At 40.1% G+C, this 14,465-nt stretch overlaps 1 protein-coding gene across 1 annotated transcript in view; it reads left to right on the top strand.

The window, feature by feature from the left end:
- Window positions 1-14,465, top strand: part of CSMD1 (CUB and Sushi multiple domains 1) — a 2,034,615-nt gene that overhangs the window by 1,515,971 nt on the left and 504,179 nt on the right. The window contains exon 12 of the mRNA XM_015144705.3: window positions 13,033-13,145. Coding sequence (XP_015000191.3) covers window positions 13,033-13,145 — 113 coding nt within the window. The remainder of the gene's footprint in view (window positions 1-13,032; window positions 13,146-14,465) is intronic.

Below are 14,465 nucleotides of genomic sequence, written 5' to 3'. Positions count from 1 at the left end.
CTCCTGCCTCAGCCTCCCGAGTAGCTGGGACTACAGGCGCCGCCACCACGCCCGGCTCAATTTTTGTATTTTTAGTAGAGACGGGGTTTCAGTGTTAGTCAGGATGGTCTCGATCTCCTGACCTGATGATCTGCCTGCCTCGGCCTCCCAAAGTGCTGGGATTACAGGCATGAGCCACTGCGCCCAGCCTACTACCTACTCTTAATTTGCAACAACAAATTCTTTGCCTGATAATTTTTTTAAGTTCCCTTTATTTGTAAAGGATAGATTCACTGAATCTAGAATTTGTAGTTGACAGTTCCTCCTTCTGGCCTCCAGGATCCCAAACGGGAAAATCATTATCCTTTAAGTAGATTTTCCTGTAGATAACATTTTGTTTCTTTTTGGTTATCTTTTTCTGTTTCTAGTTTTTAAAAGTTGGATTAGATGTGTCTTGGAATGAACTTCTTTGGGTTTATTTTTGAGAGGTTAACTTAAATTATTTTTAGTCTGTAAATTCATGTGTTTTTGCCAAATTTGGGATGCTTTCAGCAATTTTTTTTAAAAAATAATTTCAACATCATCATCTAGCTCATCTCCTGGAATTCCAATGATAAAAATAGTTGGATTCTTTGTTGTTGTTGTTGTTGTTGTTTTTGTCCCACAGGCCTCTGAAGTTTTATTCCTTTTCCTTTTTATTTTTTATTTTTGAGACAGAGTCTTGCTCCATTGCTCCAGGAGGCTGGAGTGCAGTGGCACGATCTCAGCTCACTGCAGCCTCTGCCTCTTGGGTTCAAGCAATTCTCCTGCCTCAACTCCCTGAGTAGCTGGGACTACAGGTGCATGCCACCACACCTGGCTATTTTTTTTTTTTTCTTGTATTTTAATAGAGATTTCACTGTGTTGCCCTGGCTGGTCTTGAACTCCTGAGCTCAGGCAATCCTCCTGCCTCAGCCTCCCAAAGTGCTGGGATTACAGGTATGAGCCACTGCGCCCAGCCTCTTTTCCATTTTTTAGTCTGTTTTCTCTCTGTGGTTCATGTAAGAGAATTCCATTAATCTCAAGTTCACTGATTCTATTATTGCTCATTTCAATTTTAATATTAAGCAAATCTAGCAATTTTTAGCCTTCTATTATTGTGTTTTTAGTTCTATAATTTCCTTTTAGTTCATTTTTATAACTTATTTGTTTAGTTAGATTTTTTTTTCATTTGTTTGCAGATAATTTGTAAACAATCACTGAAGCATTTTTAAGAGACCTGGCTTTAAAATCCAACCTCTGATTCATTTCAGTTGGGGTTGGCTGATTGTCTTTCATCATTCAAGCCATGATTTCCTTGGCTCTTGGTGTGATGATTGTGTCCCGGCTCTTTTGTCTGTCATGTTATGTATTGCTAAGTACTATTTACATCTTTCATTGGGTTGTGAAAAAGCAGTTGTGGTTTTTGCCATTGAAAGTAATGGCAGGCCAGGCACAGAGGTTCACACCTGTAATCCCAGCACTTTGGGAGGACGAGGTGGACGAATCACCTGAGACTGGGAGTTCAAGACCAGCATGACCAACAAGGAGAAACCCAGTCTCTACTAAAAATACAAAATTAGCTGGACTGGTGGTGCATGCCTATAATCCCAGTTACTTGGGATGTTGAGGCAGGAGAATCACTTGAACCTGGAAGGCGGAGGTTGCGGTGAGCCGAGATCATGCCACTGCACTCCAGCCTGGGCAACAAGAGTGAAACTTCATCTCAAAAAAAAAAAAAAAAAAAGTAATGGCAAAGACTGCAGTTGCTTTTGTACCCACCTAATATTTTAGCAAGTAAGCACCTTGTTTAGCCTTGGCATGTGGGTCTCAGCCTATTTTGTGGGCAGGGGAGGAGATTCCAATGATAATTTGACTATCAGAGCCTTCAAGGTTTTACTTTGATCTGCTCAGTGGATTTAGTGCCCAAGGAGGCTCCACTGCTCTCTGCTGGTGCTGGCTGAGGGGGCAGAAGGATTTCCCAGCCTTGGCATGCATGGGGTGGGGTGGGCTGGGGGAGACGTTTGTGAGCAGATGAGGGAGGTCGGAGGGACCTCTCTTTCCAGTGCCCCCTCATCTATTCCACCCCCTCTGCCCCTGTGTCTGGGCGGGGAGGAGACCCAGTCTCAGACCTATAGGGACAAAGGGCCTTCCCAGGTGAGATCACTTACATAGCTGCATCCCTCTTGCAGGTTCTGCCTTCTTCGGTATTTTCCTTTGACAAGGCAGCCCTGGGAGCACAAGGAATGTGAAGCCTTCCTTGGATGCTTGTTATTGGTGTGGCTCTCATGTCCATTTTCTTTGTGTGGTGCTGCCTGTCTGGTAGTCAGACGGGTCCCAGTTGCATCTGGAGAAGGAATGGGCTTGCTGGAGTCCTTCTGTTGCCTGGTCAGGGGTGGAACACAGCAGGTCGGGTGGCCTTCTGTTTGTGGTAGCCCACAAGTCACCCCATGCTCTGCTGTTTCTCTGGTCCTGGGTCCCAGGCCAGCTTGTCTTTCTCCTATCACTTTTTAGCAGTGTCTTCTGGTAGCTTCTTGCACCATTACCAGGCCTGATACTTGTGTTTTACATGGAGGGGGGTGGAAGAAAGTATCTCCATGCCATGAGGACTGGCAGTCCATATCCGTTTAAATAGTGTGGGCTGCACTCAGTAAAGGGACTCTGTAAAGTCCCATCACTTTGGGCTTCGGTCAACTTTTATTTTCCCCTTTGATCTGCAGGATCATGAGGTTTGGATTAGATCTTTTTCATGCAGTTCCACACATGAACAATTTCCAATTCTGATAATGTTTAGTGGATTTAAAATAGCGATTGCAAATGACTGATATAAGTCAGATCACCTTCTATGCCACCTGGCTGTAATGGATTTCAGCACAGTAAATAAAGTCTGCCATACTTGAATGAGGTGGGTGCATGAGTCAAAGTAAATGAAATCGAAAGCTTGTTCTAATTTCATGTTGATACACCTGGGGAAATGATAATAACTTCAGTGTATCTATGAGTTGCCTTCCGTTTTAACATTGTATTTAATATGATTATTTATTCAATAAAAGCATTCCCTTGACTTATTTTTCAGTCAGGTTAGTTTATCAATCAGATTCCTGCTCCTTTCCTCCTGTCCTGGCCCTCTGCAGTGGTACACATCATGTAAATGAACATGGAATCAGTCACTGCCGTGTCCTGGGAGACCGGCTAGGTGCTGGGTAGGTGGAGAACCTGTAACTCACTTTACTTGCTCTCAGTGCCCACTCAGTACTATATCGGAAGATATGTGAGAGACCCAAGAGTGCAAATATGGCCTTCCAGAGCTTAAATTCCTTCTGGCTTGGCTTATCAAACAACCGAGTTGACTTCTACCTCTGCCCCTGGCTGCTTCGCACCTGCCAATTTGTACCGGAGATATTTATCAACACATCTCTGAAACTCATTACTGGTGTTTTACTACATCCTCAAGAGGAACGACTCTGCCCAGGTACCCAGGTGCCTGAACAGATAGTACCGTGTCTTTACTTATCCTTATTAATCCCCAGCTTACCCTGTATCTACCCAATTAAGGCAAGTAGTCAATTAAATCATACAATTAAGTAACTGTGTTTTCTCCACGTTCTGAATGATTTATGCCATTCATGGACATTAAAGGAACATAAAGACTTCAAAGTAGTTCAGTTTTAGGCAAGTTTTTATCTTAAGGGCAGGCTTTACTTTTCCATTGACCATTTTACAATTGTAATCAGTATATTAGAGGCTTAGCACATCCCCCTTTTTTTAAATTCACGTACATGCCCATAAAATCCAGGCGTCTCATATTGCAGGTGCTAAGGTGCTACGTTGCATCAGTGTTGTATTTTGACAGCTTCGTGACACATGCAGAATTATTCTTCAGGTCTGAACAAATTATTCAGTAAAGTATATACAGTAAAGTAGAACTTTTTGTGTGTGCAGATCTATGACTGTAAATACATGTATAGATTTGTATAACCACCAGCAAAATCAGAACATAGAACATTCCCTTCACTTCAAAATATGGCAGTATCCCTTTGTGGTGTGGTGACAGGCTCCCCCACCTTAAACCCTGAACTACTTACTGATTCCCTTTTTTTTTTTTTTTTTTTTTTGGAGATGTAGTCTCGCTCTGTTGCCCAGGCTGGAGTGCAGTGACACAATCTTGGCTCACTGCAACCTCCGCTTCCCAGGTTCAAGCCATTCCCTTGCCTCAGCCTCCCAAGTAGCTGGGATTACAGAAGCCTGCCACCAAACCTGACTAATTTTCATATTTTTAGTAGAGATGGAGTTTCACCATGTTGGCCAGGCTGGTCTCGAGCCCCTGACCTCAAGTAATCTGCCCGCCTTGGCTTCAGAAAAGTGCGGGGATTACAGGAGTAAGCCACCGCGCCTGGCTGATTCATTATTTATCCTTGTAATTTTGTCTTTTTGAGAATGTCACACCAATGAGTATATGTTCTATGTAACCTTTGAGATTGCAAGCGGAAAAGCCAAGCAATACAGCATCCTGAAAAATAGGTTGGTAGTTTCATATGAGGCTAAATATACATCAATCATATGACCCAGAAATCCCACTCCTAAGTATTTACCCTAGAAAAATAAAATTTAGACCACATGAATGTTTATAGTAACTCTATTCATAATTGCCAAAATAGAAACATTGTAAATATTCTTTGACAGGGAACTGGAAAAACACATGTCTATTCTTACAAAAGAATTATACTCAGTGCTCCCAAAAACAAGCAATTGATACACACAACAACATGGGAATTTTACTGGGTTATGCTGATGAAAGATTTCAGAGTCAGATTTAGGTTTTATCCATCTGTTGCTTTGTTTTTGTTTTTTGGTTGAGCCAAGGCCTCACTATGTTGAACTCCTGGACTCAAGTGGTCCTCCCACCTTAGGCTCCTAAAGTGCTGGGATTACAGGCATGAGTCACCACACCCAGCCCTTAACACATGTATTTCACGTAGATTAGAATAGAACTATTGAACCATTTAGCAAGGTCCAAAGGGAAGATTTGTTCAGAGATGAGATTGTTCTTGTCTACACAGTAAAATCGCAAGTAACCAAAGCGTCATGAAGTTACTGTATCTTATGGTTGTCATTAAGCTTTCAAGAACAATGACACATTTGCATTGGAAAGAGTTTAGTTACACTGTCAAAGAGTTAAATGTACTCACAAAGTGCCCTAATTGTAAGACAGGAACAAATACATAATCAAATGTCATTTCCTTCATTTCGGGTTAACCACTTCACATACTTGAAATTAGAGTCATAATCACTGCTGATTTCAGTTCAACATTGATACTGACTGCACCCAGACATATCAATGTGAGACAGCAGTATCGTCACCGAAATCTATGCAAAAGATCATAGAATTTTAGATCTGAGGAATTCCTTCAAGGTAGATTAATACAATTCTCTTGTTTCGTAGATGAGGAACCTGGAATAGAGATAAAATGATTTAGCTGAAATCACAGGTGAATTAATGACAGAGCTGTAACAGAACTCCAAATGTTAAGCCCTTGGTGTGCTGCCTAAAATACCACTAAGATTTAAATCATTATTTGGAAATATTCCTATAAAATTTAAACATGTAACTGTATAATGAATACAATATAGATTTAATTTATATTTTTATTGATTGATTTATTTTTAAAATGTGTATGTTATTTACTAGCGACTAGGGATAAAGTGGTCAAGAGACGTAAAATTGTACCCAGAGAGCTCAGAATTTGAAAGAAGGTGGAGGTTGAAGCAGATGTCTATGAAACTGAATTGCATGAAGGATTCTACGATGACTTAGAGGCAAAAAGTGCTAATCTGGCTTAAGAGGGTAAGAAATGCCCAGTGAGAATCCTCAGAGTCTTCAAAGACTCTTAGCAGGAAGAATTGACATTCCATCCAGGGATTTCAGGGTTTGCAAAGCTCTGGGAACTAAGAAATGACATCATTTTGGAGAATGAGGAAAAATAAATATGGCTAGAGCTGAACACACCTGGGAGATGACAGAGTTTTAGACTGCAGGGCTTGGGGGCAAAAAGGCAGGCTGCTACAATATGATGGCTTATTTCTCCAAAATAAAATTATATTTTCCTCTATCAAAAATAGATCGATTATTTAGTGTTTCATTAGGATGACTTTATTTTTAAGTTTAAATCAGAACAATATGTACTATAGAGTCAACTTGGGGAAAAATTGAGCTGTGTTAAAGAAAACAAGACTAATTATGTAACTATATGTTATGATGAATGTTAAAGTATAGTAAGTTTCCACTTAACATCATTAATAGGTCTTTGGAAACTGTGACTTCAAGTAAAACTCTGTATAACAAAACCAATTTCCCCTTAGGCTAATTGATATAAACAAGAGTTAAGTTCTTACAGCATATTTCTGCTCACAAAAAGCATCACCAAACTTCTGCATAAAGAACAAAACACTCCTAATATTAAACATTTAAATAAATGTGAGCTATACACACTTTTAAGAAAGATTAATGAACACAAGTAAGATTACTGTTTACCTAAGTTTTGGTGGATGGATGAGTAACAGTCGTAGGGGTGGAGTTTGGTTACATCAAGGGATACATAAATTTTTTTTTGCCAAGACAACATTGTCAGGAAAACCTCCTCCTCCAGCAGAGGTCGAAAACATTTACATATGTGACAGCTCCCTGAGCACTTTCCTATTGCATTGTTTATTGTCCTGCATTTGTATGATTATCATATACTTGACACATTTTTATTTGACAACAATTTATATTCATTCATTCATTCTTTTTCCAACCAGCTCATTAGCTAATGCCAATAAACCTCACATGCACAGCTTTGGGATGTGGGAGAAAACCTGGGAGCAAATCCAGGCAGACATGGGGAACGTGCCAACCCCATTGATACGGTTTGGCTCTGTGTCCCCACCCAAATCTCATCTCAAATTGTAATCCCCATAATCCCCATGTATGAGGGAGGGACCTGGTGGGAGGTGATTGGATCATGGGGGCCGTTTCCCCCAAGCTGTTCCCATGATGGTGAAGGAGTTTTCACCAGATCTGCTGGGTTTGTATGTGTTTGACAATTCCTCCTTCACATGCTCTCTCCTGCTGCCATGTAAGACGTGCCTTGCTTCCCTTTCACCCCCTACCATGATTGTAAGTTTCCTGAGGCCTCCCCAGCCATGTGGAACTATGAGTCAGTTAAACCTCCTTTCTTTCTTTTTTTTTTTTTTTGAGGCAGAGTCTCGCTCTGTCGCCCAGGCTGGAGTGAGAGGCGCCATCTTGGCTCACTGCAAGCTCCGCCCCCCGGGTTCCCACCATTCTCCTGCCTCAGCCTCCCGAGTAGCTGGGACCACAGGCGCCGCCACCATGCCCGGCTAGTTTTTTTGTATTTTTAGTAGAGACAGGGTTTCATTGTGTTAGCCAGGATGGTCTCGATCTCCTGACCTCGTGATCCGCCCGTCTCGGCCTCCCAAAGTGCTGGGATTACAGGCTTGAGCCACCGCGCCCGGCCTCATAAACCTCCTTTCTTTATAAATTACCCTGTCTCTCGGTCTTGGATAATGTATTTACAGCCATGTGAGAGTAGACTGATACACCCATACAGACGCCACCCCTGCTAGGAATCTATTTCCTTCATCAATATTATAATGAAATGACATTGAACAAAATGACTTTATTTGAGCACCTACTGCATTTAATCAAAGCCAGCATCTATTTTATTTTTTAGTTAGAAATTATTATTTTGAAAATCCTGTTTCAAACAGATAAGCAGTTGCAAAAGGCAACAATATTGCTTGCTTCTTTGTTTTAAAGAAATCATTTCTCAGTGTTAGCAAGCCAAAATAGTTCTGGAAACCTGAAAGAGGAACAAAAGTTCTTTTGTTTTAAATAATTATAAAATAACTTATAAAAATTTAAAAATAAATTAAAAAGTGTTTTTTACTGTGTGTAATTTTTGTAAGTTAATTAGCTTTAAAATGACTATAATAAGCTGTAATTACAGTTCTTCTCATAAATATAACTGTCACATAGCAGGCTTAAAATAAATTCCAAAATGAGTAACAACCATAAACCTGTTTTGACATTTGATTGAATGAACTTTGTGCGGAATATGGCAGTGTGCTTGCTGACTGTTTCATGCAAATGAACAAAGTAACATAAGATTAAATTAAAGCAAAGTTCAGTACAGAACTTAGGAAATTAAATATATCGACTTAGAGGTATGTCTAAAGTAGTTGGATAGACAGTATGAGTCTTTTCAATGTGTAATAATTTTCTACATGACAATTAAGTTTTTAATAAGTTAAAATCAAGTCGAATGTCTAGGGGAGGTAAAATGCCAGAATCAGCAGACAGAGTTAGGAGCCTACTTCAGTGGGGTGGTTGTGAGATAGTCAGTGTTCAACCGAGAGGTTGGAAATGGGAGAAAACAATGGTGCAAAAAACATCAAAGAAATACAAGGCAAATAAACTCCCCCAACAGTTACTTCCAGTGGCTGATGACTGGTGACATGAAAAGAATAAAAAATACTTAGGAGATTTTGAGAGGCAGGTATTTCATGTTTTGACTGCCTTCAATGTTTTTCCCCTTATACTTATGAATGAAGTTATCCACTGAGAACAGAAGAAATAAGGACTGGGAATGGGCTTGAGAAAAATGGTGATGACTTAGGACAATAACAAATGGCAATAGGAAAAATACACTGACTATAATTCAGGAAAAAATGTGGCACTATGTGACTAGTTTGAGTATGGAAATCATACATATATATCAGTATAAATCAGCAAGTTCTTCATCATCTTTCTTGTGCACACATACGGAAAGATATAGAATGGATGGTTGGATCCATCTCGAGTTTGGGTTTTGTCAGAGATGGGACGGATTGGTAGTAGATTTTAACACAGTTAAGGGGCTGGAAAGACAGAAGAGCAGAGTAACAATCATGTTGTCCAGGCTGGGTAAAAAAGTGACAAAATCATTAGTAGAGGTCCCCAAGAATTGGGAAGTGTATTTCAGAAAGTACACACATATGATAGTTAAAAGATACTGCAGTGTGGTCAGAAAGAGGGGTTAGGTGCCTAAGTTTATTATGATAAAGAGTAGCAAGGTGCAAGGTATGACCAGTGATTTCATACCTTGCACCTCGATGTCATACCTTGCAGTGGAGTGGAGAGAAAAGTTATTGGGTTAAAGAGCCAAGGACCCATGAGTCACTTTACCAGAATTATCAGACTGCCCACAGGGAGCAATGACAATAAGCCAGGGGCTACATGAAGGGAGAGGACGATGATGGACAGCAGTAAAGTCATGTTGCATGTTGCATGGTGGCATAAGTCTCGAAGTCAAAGGGGTGTAACAAGAGAGAAGCGAGTGGGAGTGGGAAGCACAGATCAGAAAGGTGCTGACACCACCTCTAAGCCCAAAGGGAGACGGGAAAAACATTTTCCATGTGAACCATGTGCCCTGTGTATATTAACATGTAGGGAAAAATTAACGGCTGTGCACACATTCTTCTTTAACTGTATAATATTAAAATGGTACATTTTCTTTCCTCTTCCTTCTACCCAGAACCATGAATTGGACTTAAGATACATATTTTTCCTTTATATAATCACTTACCTTAGGGAATAGTAACAGAAATCATGGAAGGAAGGAAAGCAGGAAGGAAGGAAGGAAGGAAGGAAGGAAGGAAGGAAGGAAGGAGAGAGGAAGAGGGAGGGAGGGAGGCAAGGAAGGAGAGAGGAAGAAGGAGGGAAGGAGGGAAGGAAGGAGAGAGGAAGAAGGAGGGAGGGAAGGAAGGAAGGAGAGAGAGGAAGAAGGAGGGAGGGAAGGAAGGAAGGAAGGGGAGAGGAAGAAGGAGGGAGGGAGGTAGGGAAGGAAGGAGGGAAGGAAGGGAGGAAGGAAGAAAGGAAGGGAGGAAGGGGAGAGGAAGAAGGAATGAGGGAGGGAAGGAAGCAAGGAGAGGAAGAAGGAGGGAGGGAAGGAAGAAAGGAATGAAGGGGAGAGGAAGAAGGAGGGAGGGAGGTAGGGAAGGAAGGAGGGAAGGAAGGAAGGGAGGGAGGGAGGGAGGAAGGGGAGAGGAAGAAGGAGGGAGGGAAGGAAGGAAGGAAGGAGAGAGAGGAAGAAGGGAGGGAGGGAGACAAGGAAGGAGAGAGGAAGAAGGAGGGAAGGAGGGAAGGAAGGAGAGAGAGGGGAAGAAGGAGGGAGGGAAGGAAGGAAGGAAGGAAAGAGAGGAAGAAGGAGGGAGGGAAGGAAGGGGAGAGGAAGAAGGAGGGAGGGAGGTAGGGAGGGAAGGAAGGAAGGAAGGAAGGAAGGAAGGAAGGAAGGAAGGAAGGAAGGAAGGAAGGAAGGGAAGGAACGAACTAAGCCAGATTCCAAATTTGATATAGAGAAAGCCCTGCAACCAATACTTACAGAATATAATTTGTTGTAATTGCATGAGGAACCCTTACCAAAATTGACTATATTTAAATCAAAACTGCTAATTTCTGACAAGGACTGGTATCTACACTACAATATATCAAGAGAGTTTTCAATCTTTAAAAGGAAGTAAAGAGAGACCTCTCATTAAAGAAGATGTATTAATGGCAAATAAACACGAGACAATGTTTCGTTACCGATTAGTTAAATGCACATAGCTATTAGAGAAGCATAAGAAAATGCTGACAACAGCAAATGCCTATTGAGAATACAGAGAATCTGGAGTGCTCACACATTGCTGGTGGGAATGTACAACCAGTCTGGGGAAAAATTTGGTAGCTCTTTAAACACTAAACGTGATTATACAATGCAGCTGTTGCACTTTTGGGCTTTTATCTCAGGTAAATGAAGATTTATGCTCACACAAAAACCTGCACAGACATGTTCATAGCAGCTCTGAGTGTCATCTGCCAAAACTACTATCAACCCAAATACCCTTAACCAGGTGGATGGTTAAGCAAACTGTGGTATATCCACAACATGACATACGACCCAGCAATAAAAGGGAACAAACTATTGGTATAAACAAAAACTGAGATAAATCTTCTGGAAATGAAGCTAAGTGAATAAAATCAAATCCGAAGTTGTTAAACACTGTGATTTCATTTGTATGTTTTTTTTAAATGAGTAATTTAGAGAGGGAGACAGATTAGTGGTTGCCAGGGGTTAGGGACAGTGAAGGGGGTGTAGCAAGAGGGGCATCAGTGTGATTTTAAGGGCACAGCACCAGAGAATTTGGAGGGAATGGAGCTGCCCTGCATTGACTATGGTTGTAGATTCAGGAACCGAGATATGTGACGTGTTTGTGCAGAGCTACATACACAAATGTACACACAAAAAAGGAATAAAACAGGGAAAGTTTTAAGGAGGCTGGTAGACTGTATCGATGTCAATGTCCTAGTTGTTATAGTTTTGCAAGATGTTACCACTGGGGGAAACTAGGTAAATAATACATGTGATCTCTTTATATTATTTTGTGCTACCTACCGCATGTGTGTCTACAATTATCTTAATAAAATTTCAAGAATTTAAAAATATTAATCATTCCCTACTTGTGTTTATACACAATGTAAATTATATGTAGAAACTGAAGTAAATGAAACACTACTACAAACAATAACATGAATACCTTTCACCAACATAAGGTTGAACAAAATGTTATATATAGTATGATTTCATTTATAAAAAAACTTTCAAGAAGATATAAAACCGATAGTTTGGCAAGATGGGAGGAGAGGATGGTGACTGGGAGAAGGTACAAGAAGGCTTTGAGGGGTTGGTAATTCTCTAAGAGTTGATCTGTGTGGTGGTTCACTGTGTAAAAATTCATAGAGCTAGACATTCATGATCTGTGTGCTTTTTGGCTTGTTACACTTCAATAAATGTATAAATAAGAAAGAAAGGAAAAATATCTCTTCAAACAAATGAGCCAACAAAACAAGCAAACCGAAAAGAACAATCTTGCCAACAAAGACAAATCTTCAGAAAGAAATACATATTTAGTTACTGCAAATCATTCACAGAAATATTTTCCTCTTTTCACTTTGTGTGTAACATTGCATGAGTTACTTCACAAATAATGACCGTTGTTCATCTTCCCTTGAAGAATCCAGTGCTCTGTGCTGCCTAAGGTGAGGATGTTGGATTGATAGACAGATGATATGATTAATGGGGCAAATCATATGCTCACATTCCTGAAACTACTTTGCTGAAAGTCAAGCTTCCTATTTGATTAGGGATATTTGTTTTGGTTGAATTGATTTTTTTCTTATACTTTTTCTGTTTCAACATGCTTTTCTGCCAGCACGTTGAGTTCAGTCAATGGATTCAGTGTTTCTTTTCACTGGCTGACAACAGCTCCTATGTGACTGTTTTGTTAATACACGATGAATGCTTCATTGAAACTCACGTTTGGTGTGACCCAGACATTAATATGCAGGGGGAGTGTTCAATAAATGCTACCAAATCTATTTCAGCTATGCATGTTGTTCTTTTCAAAATTCTTTTAATGTGCAATTACCTATAATATATTTTAAAAGGAGAGTTTGTGATAAGTTACATACTAGTTCTAGACTAGACAATGAAAACCTTTTGTGAATGATCCCGTACAATTTCTTGTGATAGAGATGCTTTCTCTTTCATGGCTGGTGTTGCACAATCCTGCAGCAACCGTGCACATCTCTAGTCACCTCAGATGAACAACTGTCCCTGATTTTTTCCAGGACTGTCCCAGTTTTAACACTGTAACTCCTGCACCTGGGGAAGCCCCTCAGTTCCAGGAAAATGGGATGGTTGGTTGCCCTAAGTTGATTTTTTAAAAGAAAATATACACATTGGCAGTCTTAGAATAGAGTAATTTCTGTAAAGCTCCAGTGATAGTGATGTTTGAATATTAATATCATGGACAAGAGGCTGTACAGTCTTTGAAAGAGGGTCTTGCTATCTATATTTCTAGGGTTTGGCTATTTAAAGCAGCAGGACCCTCCTTTGAGGTGGAAGTCGATGTACTTGTTGCCTTACATAAAGGCTTTGACATTTCTCTTCCATGCAGGCTCACGGGATCCAGTGTTCCTGACCTCATCGTGAGCATGAGCAACCAGATGTGGCTACATCTGCAGTCGGATGATAGCATTGGCTCACCTGGGTTTAAAGCTGTTTACCAAGGTAGGACGAGAACACTCTTAACAGAGTTTAAAGCTAGCGTTCCAACAGAGGACAGAGACCATTCTGTATTGGTTAGGTATAAGTAAAATCAATAAGTCAAACAATGCTGATAAATAGGAATCATGATGGGAACTTCCTTAAAGTCTGCTAACACTCGCTTTTGTGAATGAGAATGTTTAACTTCTGAAAACTTGGCTTGCCGTGATATGTACTCTGATTATCCCAAAAGAAAGAGTGAGGTGAAGTATTAGGTGTAAGCTAGGAAACGTGGGCATATGTGTGGATCTTTTGACCATATCATATTGTCTGGTATTTCTCAAAACCTTTTTTTATGTGAGCAAATATAGAAAAGACAATATAATGAATCTGAAAAGACTTACAATTATGCATTTTATGAGCTGAATTCAAATATTTGAAATGAAAGCTCTGTGCCTGTCATTGTTTTTGAGCAGTTTATAACTTTATAAGTTATAGAAAACTGATAGCAATGCAAACAATTTCTGAAGCATTGAAATGCAAATGAATTTCCTGTGAAAGAGATGCAGTTAATTATTGTCCTGTGGATATTGATTACTTTTAAATCTATTAGCAAATTTATTTCAGTATTTCTGATTGTCCATATATTTGTGATCTTTGGATTCTCCTTTGAAATAGTTTTTAAAATATCCTATTGGTTTCTTCCTTAGTAGCTGAGTTCCTTAAAATATTTGAACTGATGGATGTGTATGTGTATAGGTAAAAATGAGAATATTTATCTGGAGCTCTTGGAATTCTATGTATTCTACTTTTTGAATTTGAGTAAACAGGCAGTATGTTCTTATTTTCCAAGTGTATATCATAGGATAGTTTTAGGAGCTAAAAAACGTAACAAGAAGTTATTACCCATGAAATCAATGAAGGAGATAATAAAAAAGCATCCACCAATCCTAAAACGACAAGCATGGTAGGGGATATTGTCATGAGTCCATGTGAGTGAACACGCCACAGCACGGCTTCTCTCTCTCAACTGAGAGACTGCTGAAAACCCAACTGAGGGGTGTTTAGATGGATTGTAAGGACCCCTTCTCTCCAGCTTCTAGCTGAGTCAGTTAACTTCCTCGGAGGCAACAGCTCTCCACATTTTCTCATAGTCTCCCCAGACATTTTCAATGTGTGGGATAAAGAGTCACAATGTTAAAGGGTCCTGTGGTGAGTGGACTCACCCAGGAGTGTCCTCAGCTACAGAGCATAAATTAGGTCCCTCCTTGCTGATACACGGTTGTGGTGGGGACTTCATGACCCTTTTTAATAAGAAATACTACAACAAAAAATGAATATTTA

Source organism: Macaca mulatta, chromosome 8, assembly GCF_049350105.2.
Source record: "Macaca mulatta isolate MMU2019108-1 chromosome 8, T2T-MMU8v2.0, whole genome shotgun sequence".
Taxonomy (NCBI): domain Eukaryota; kingdom Metazoa; phylum Chordata; class Mammalia; order Primates; family Cercopithecidae; genus Macaca; species Macaca mulatta.
This window is presented reverse-complemented; position numbering and strand designations above follow the sequence as displayed.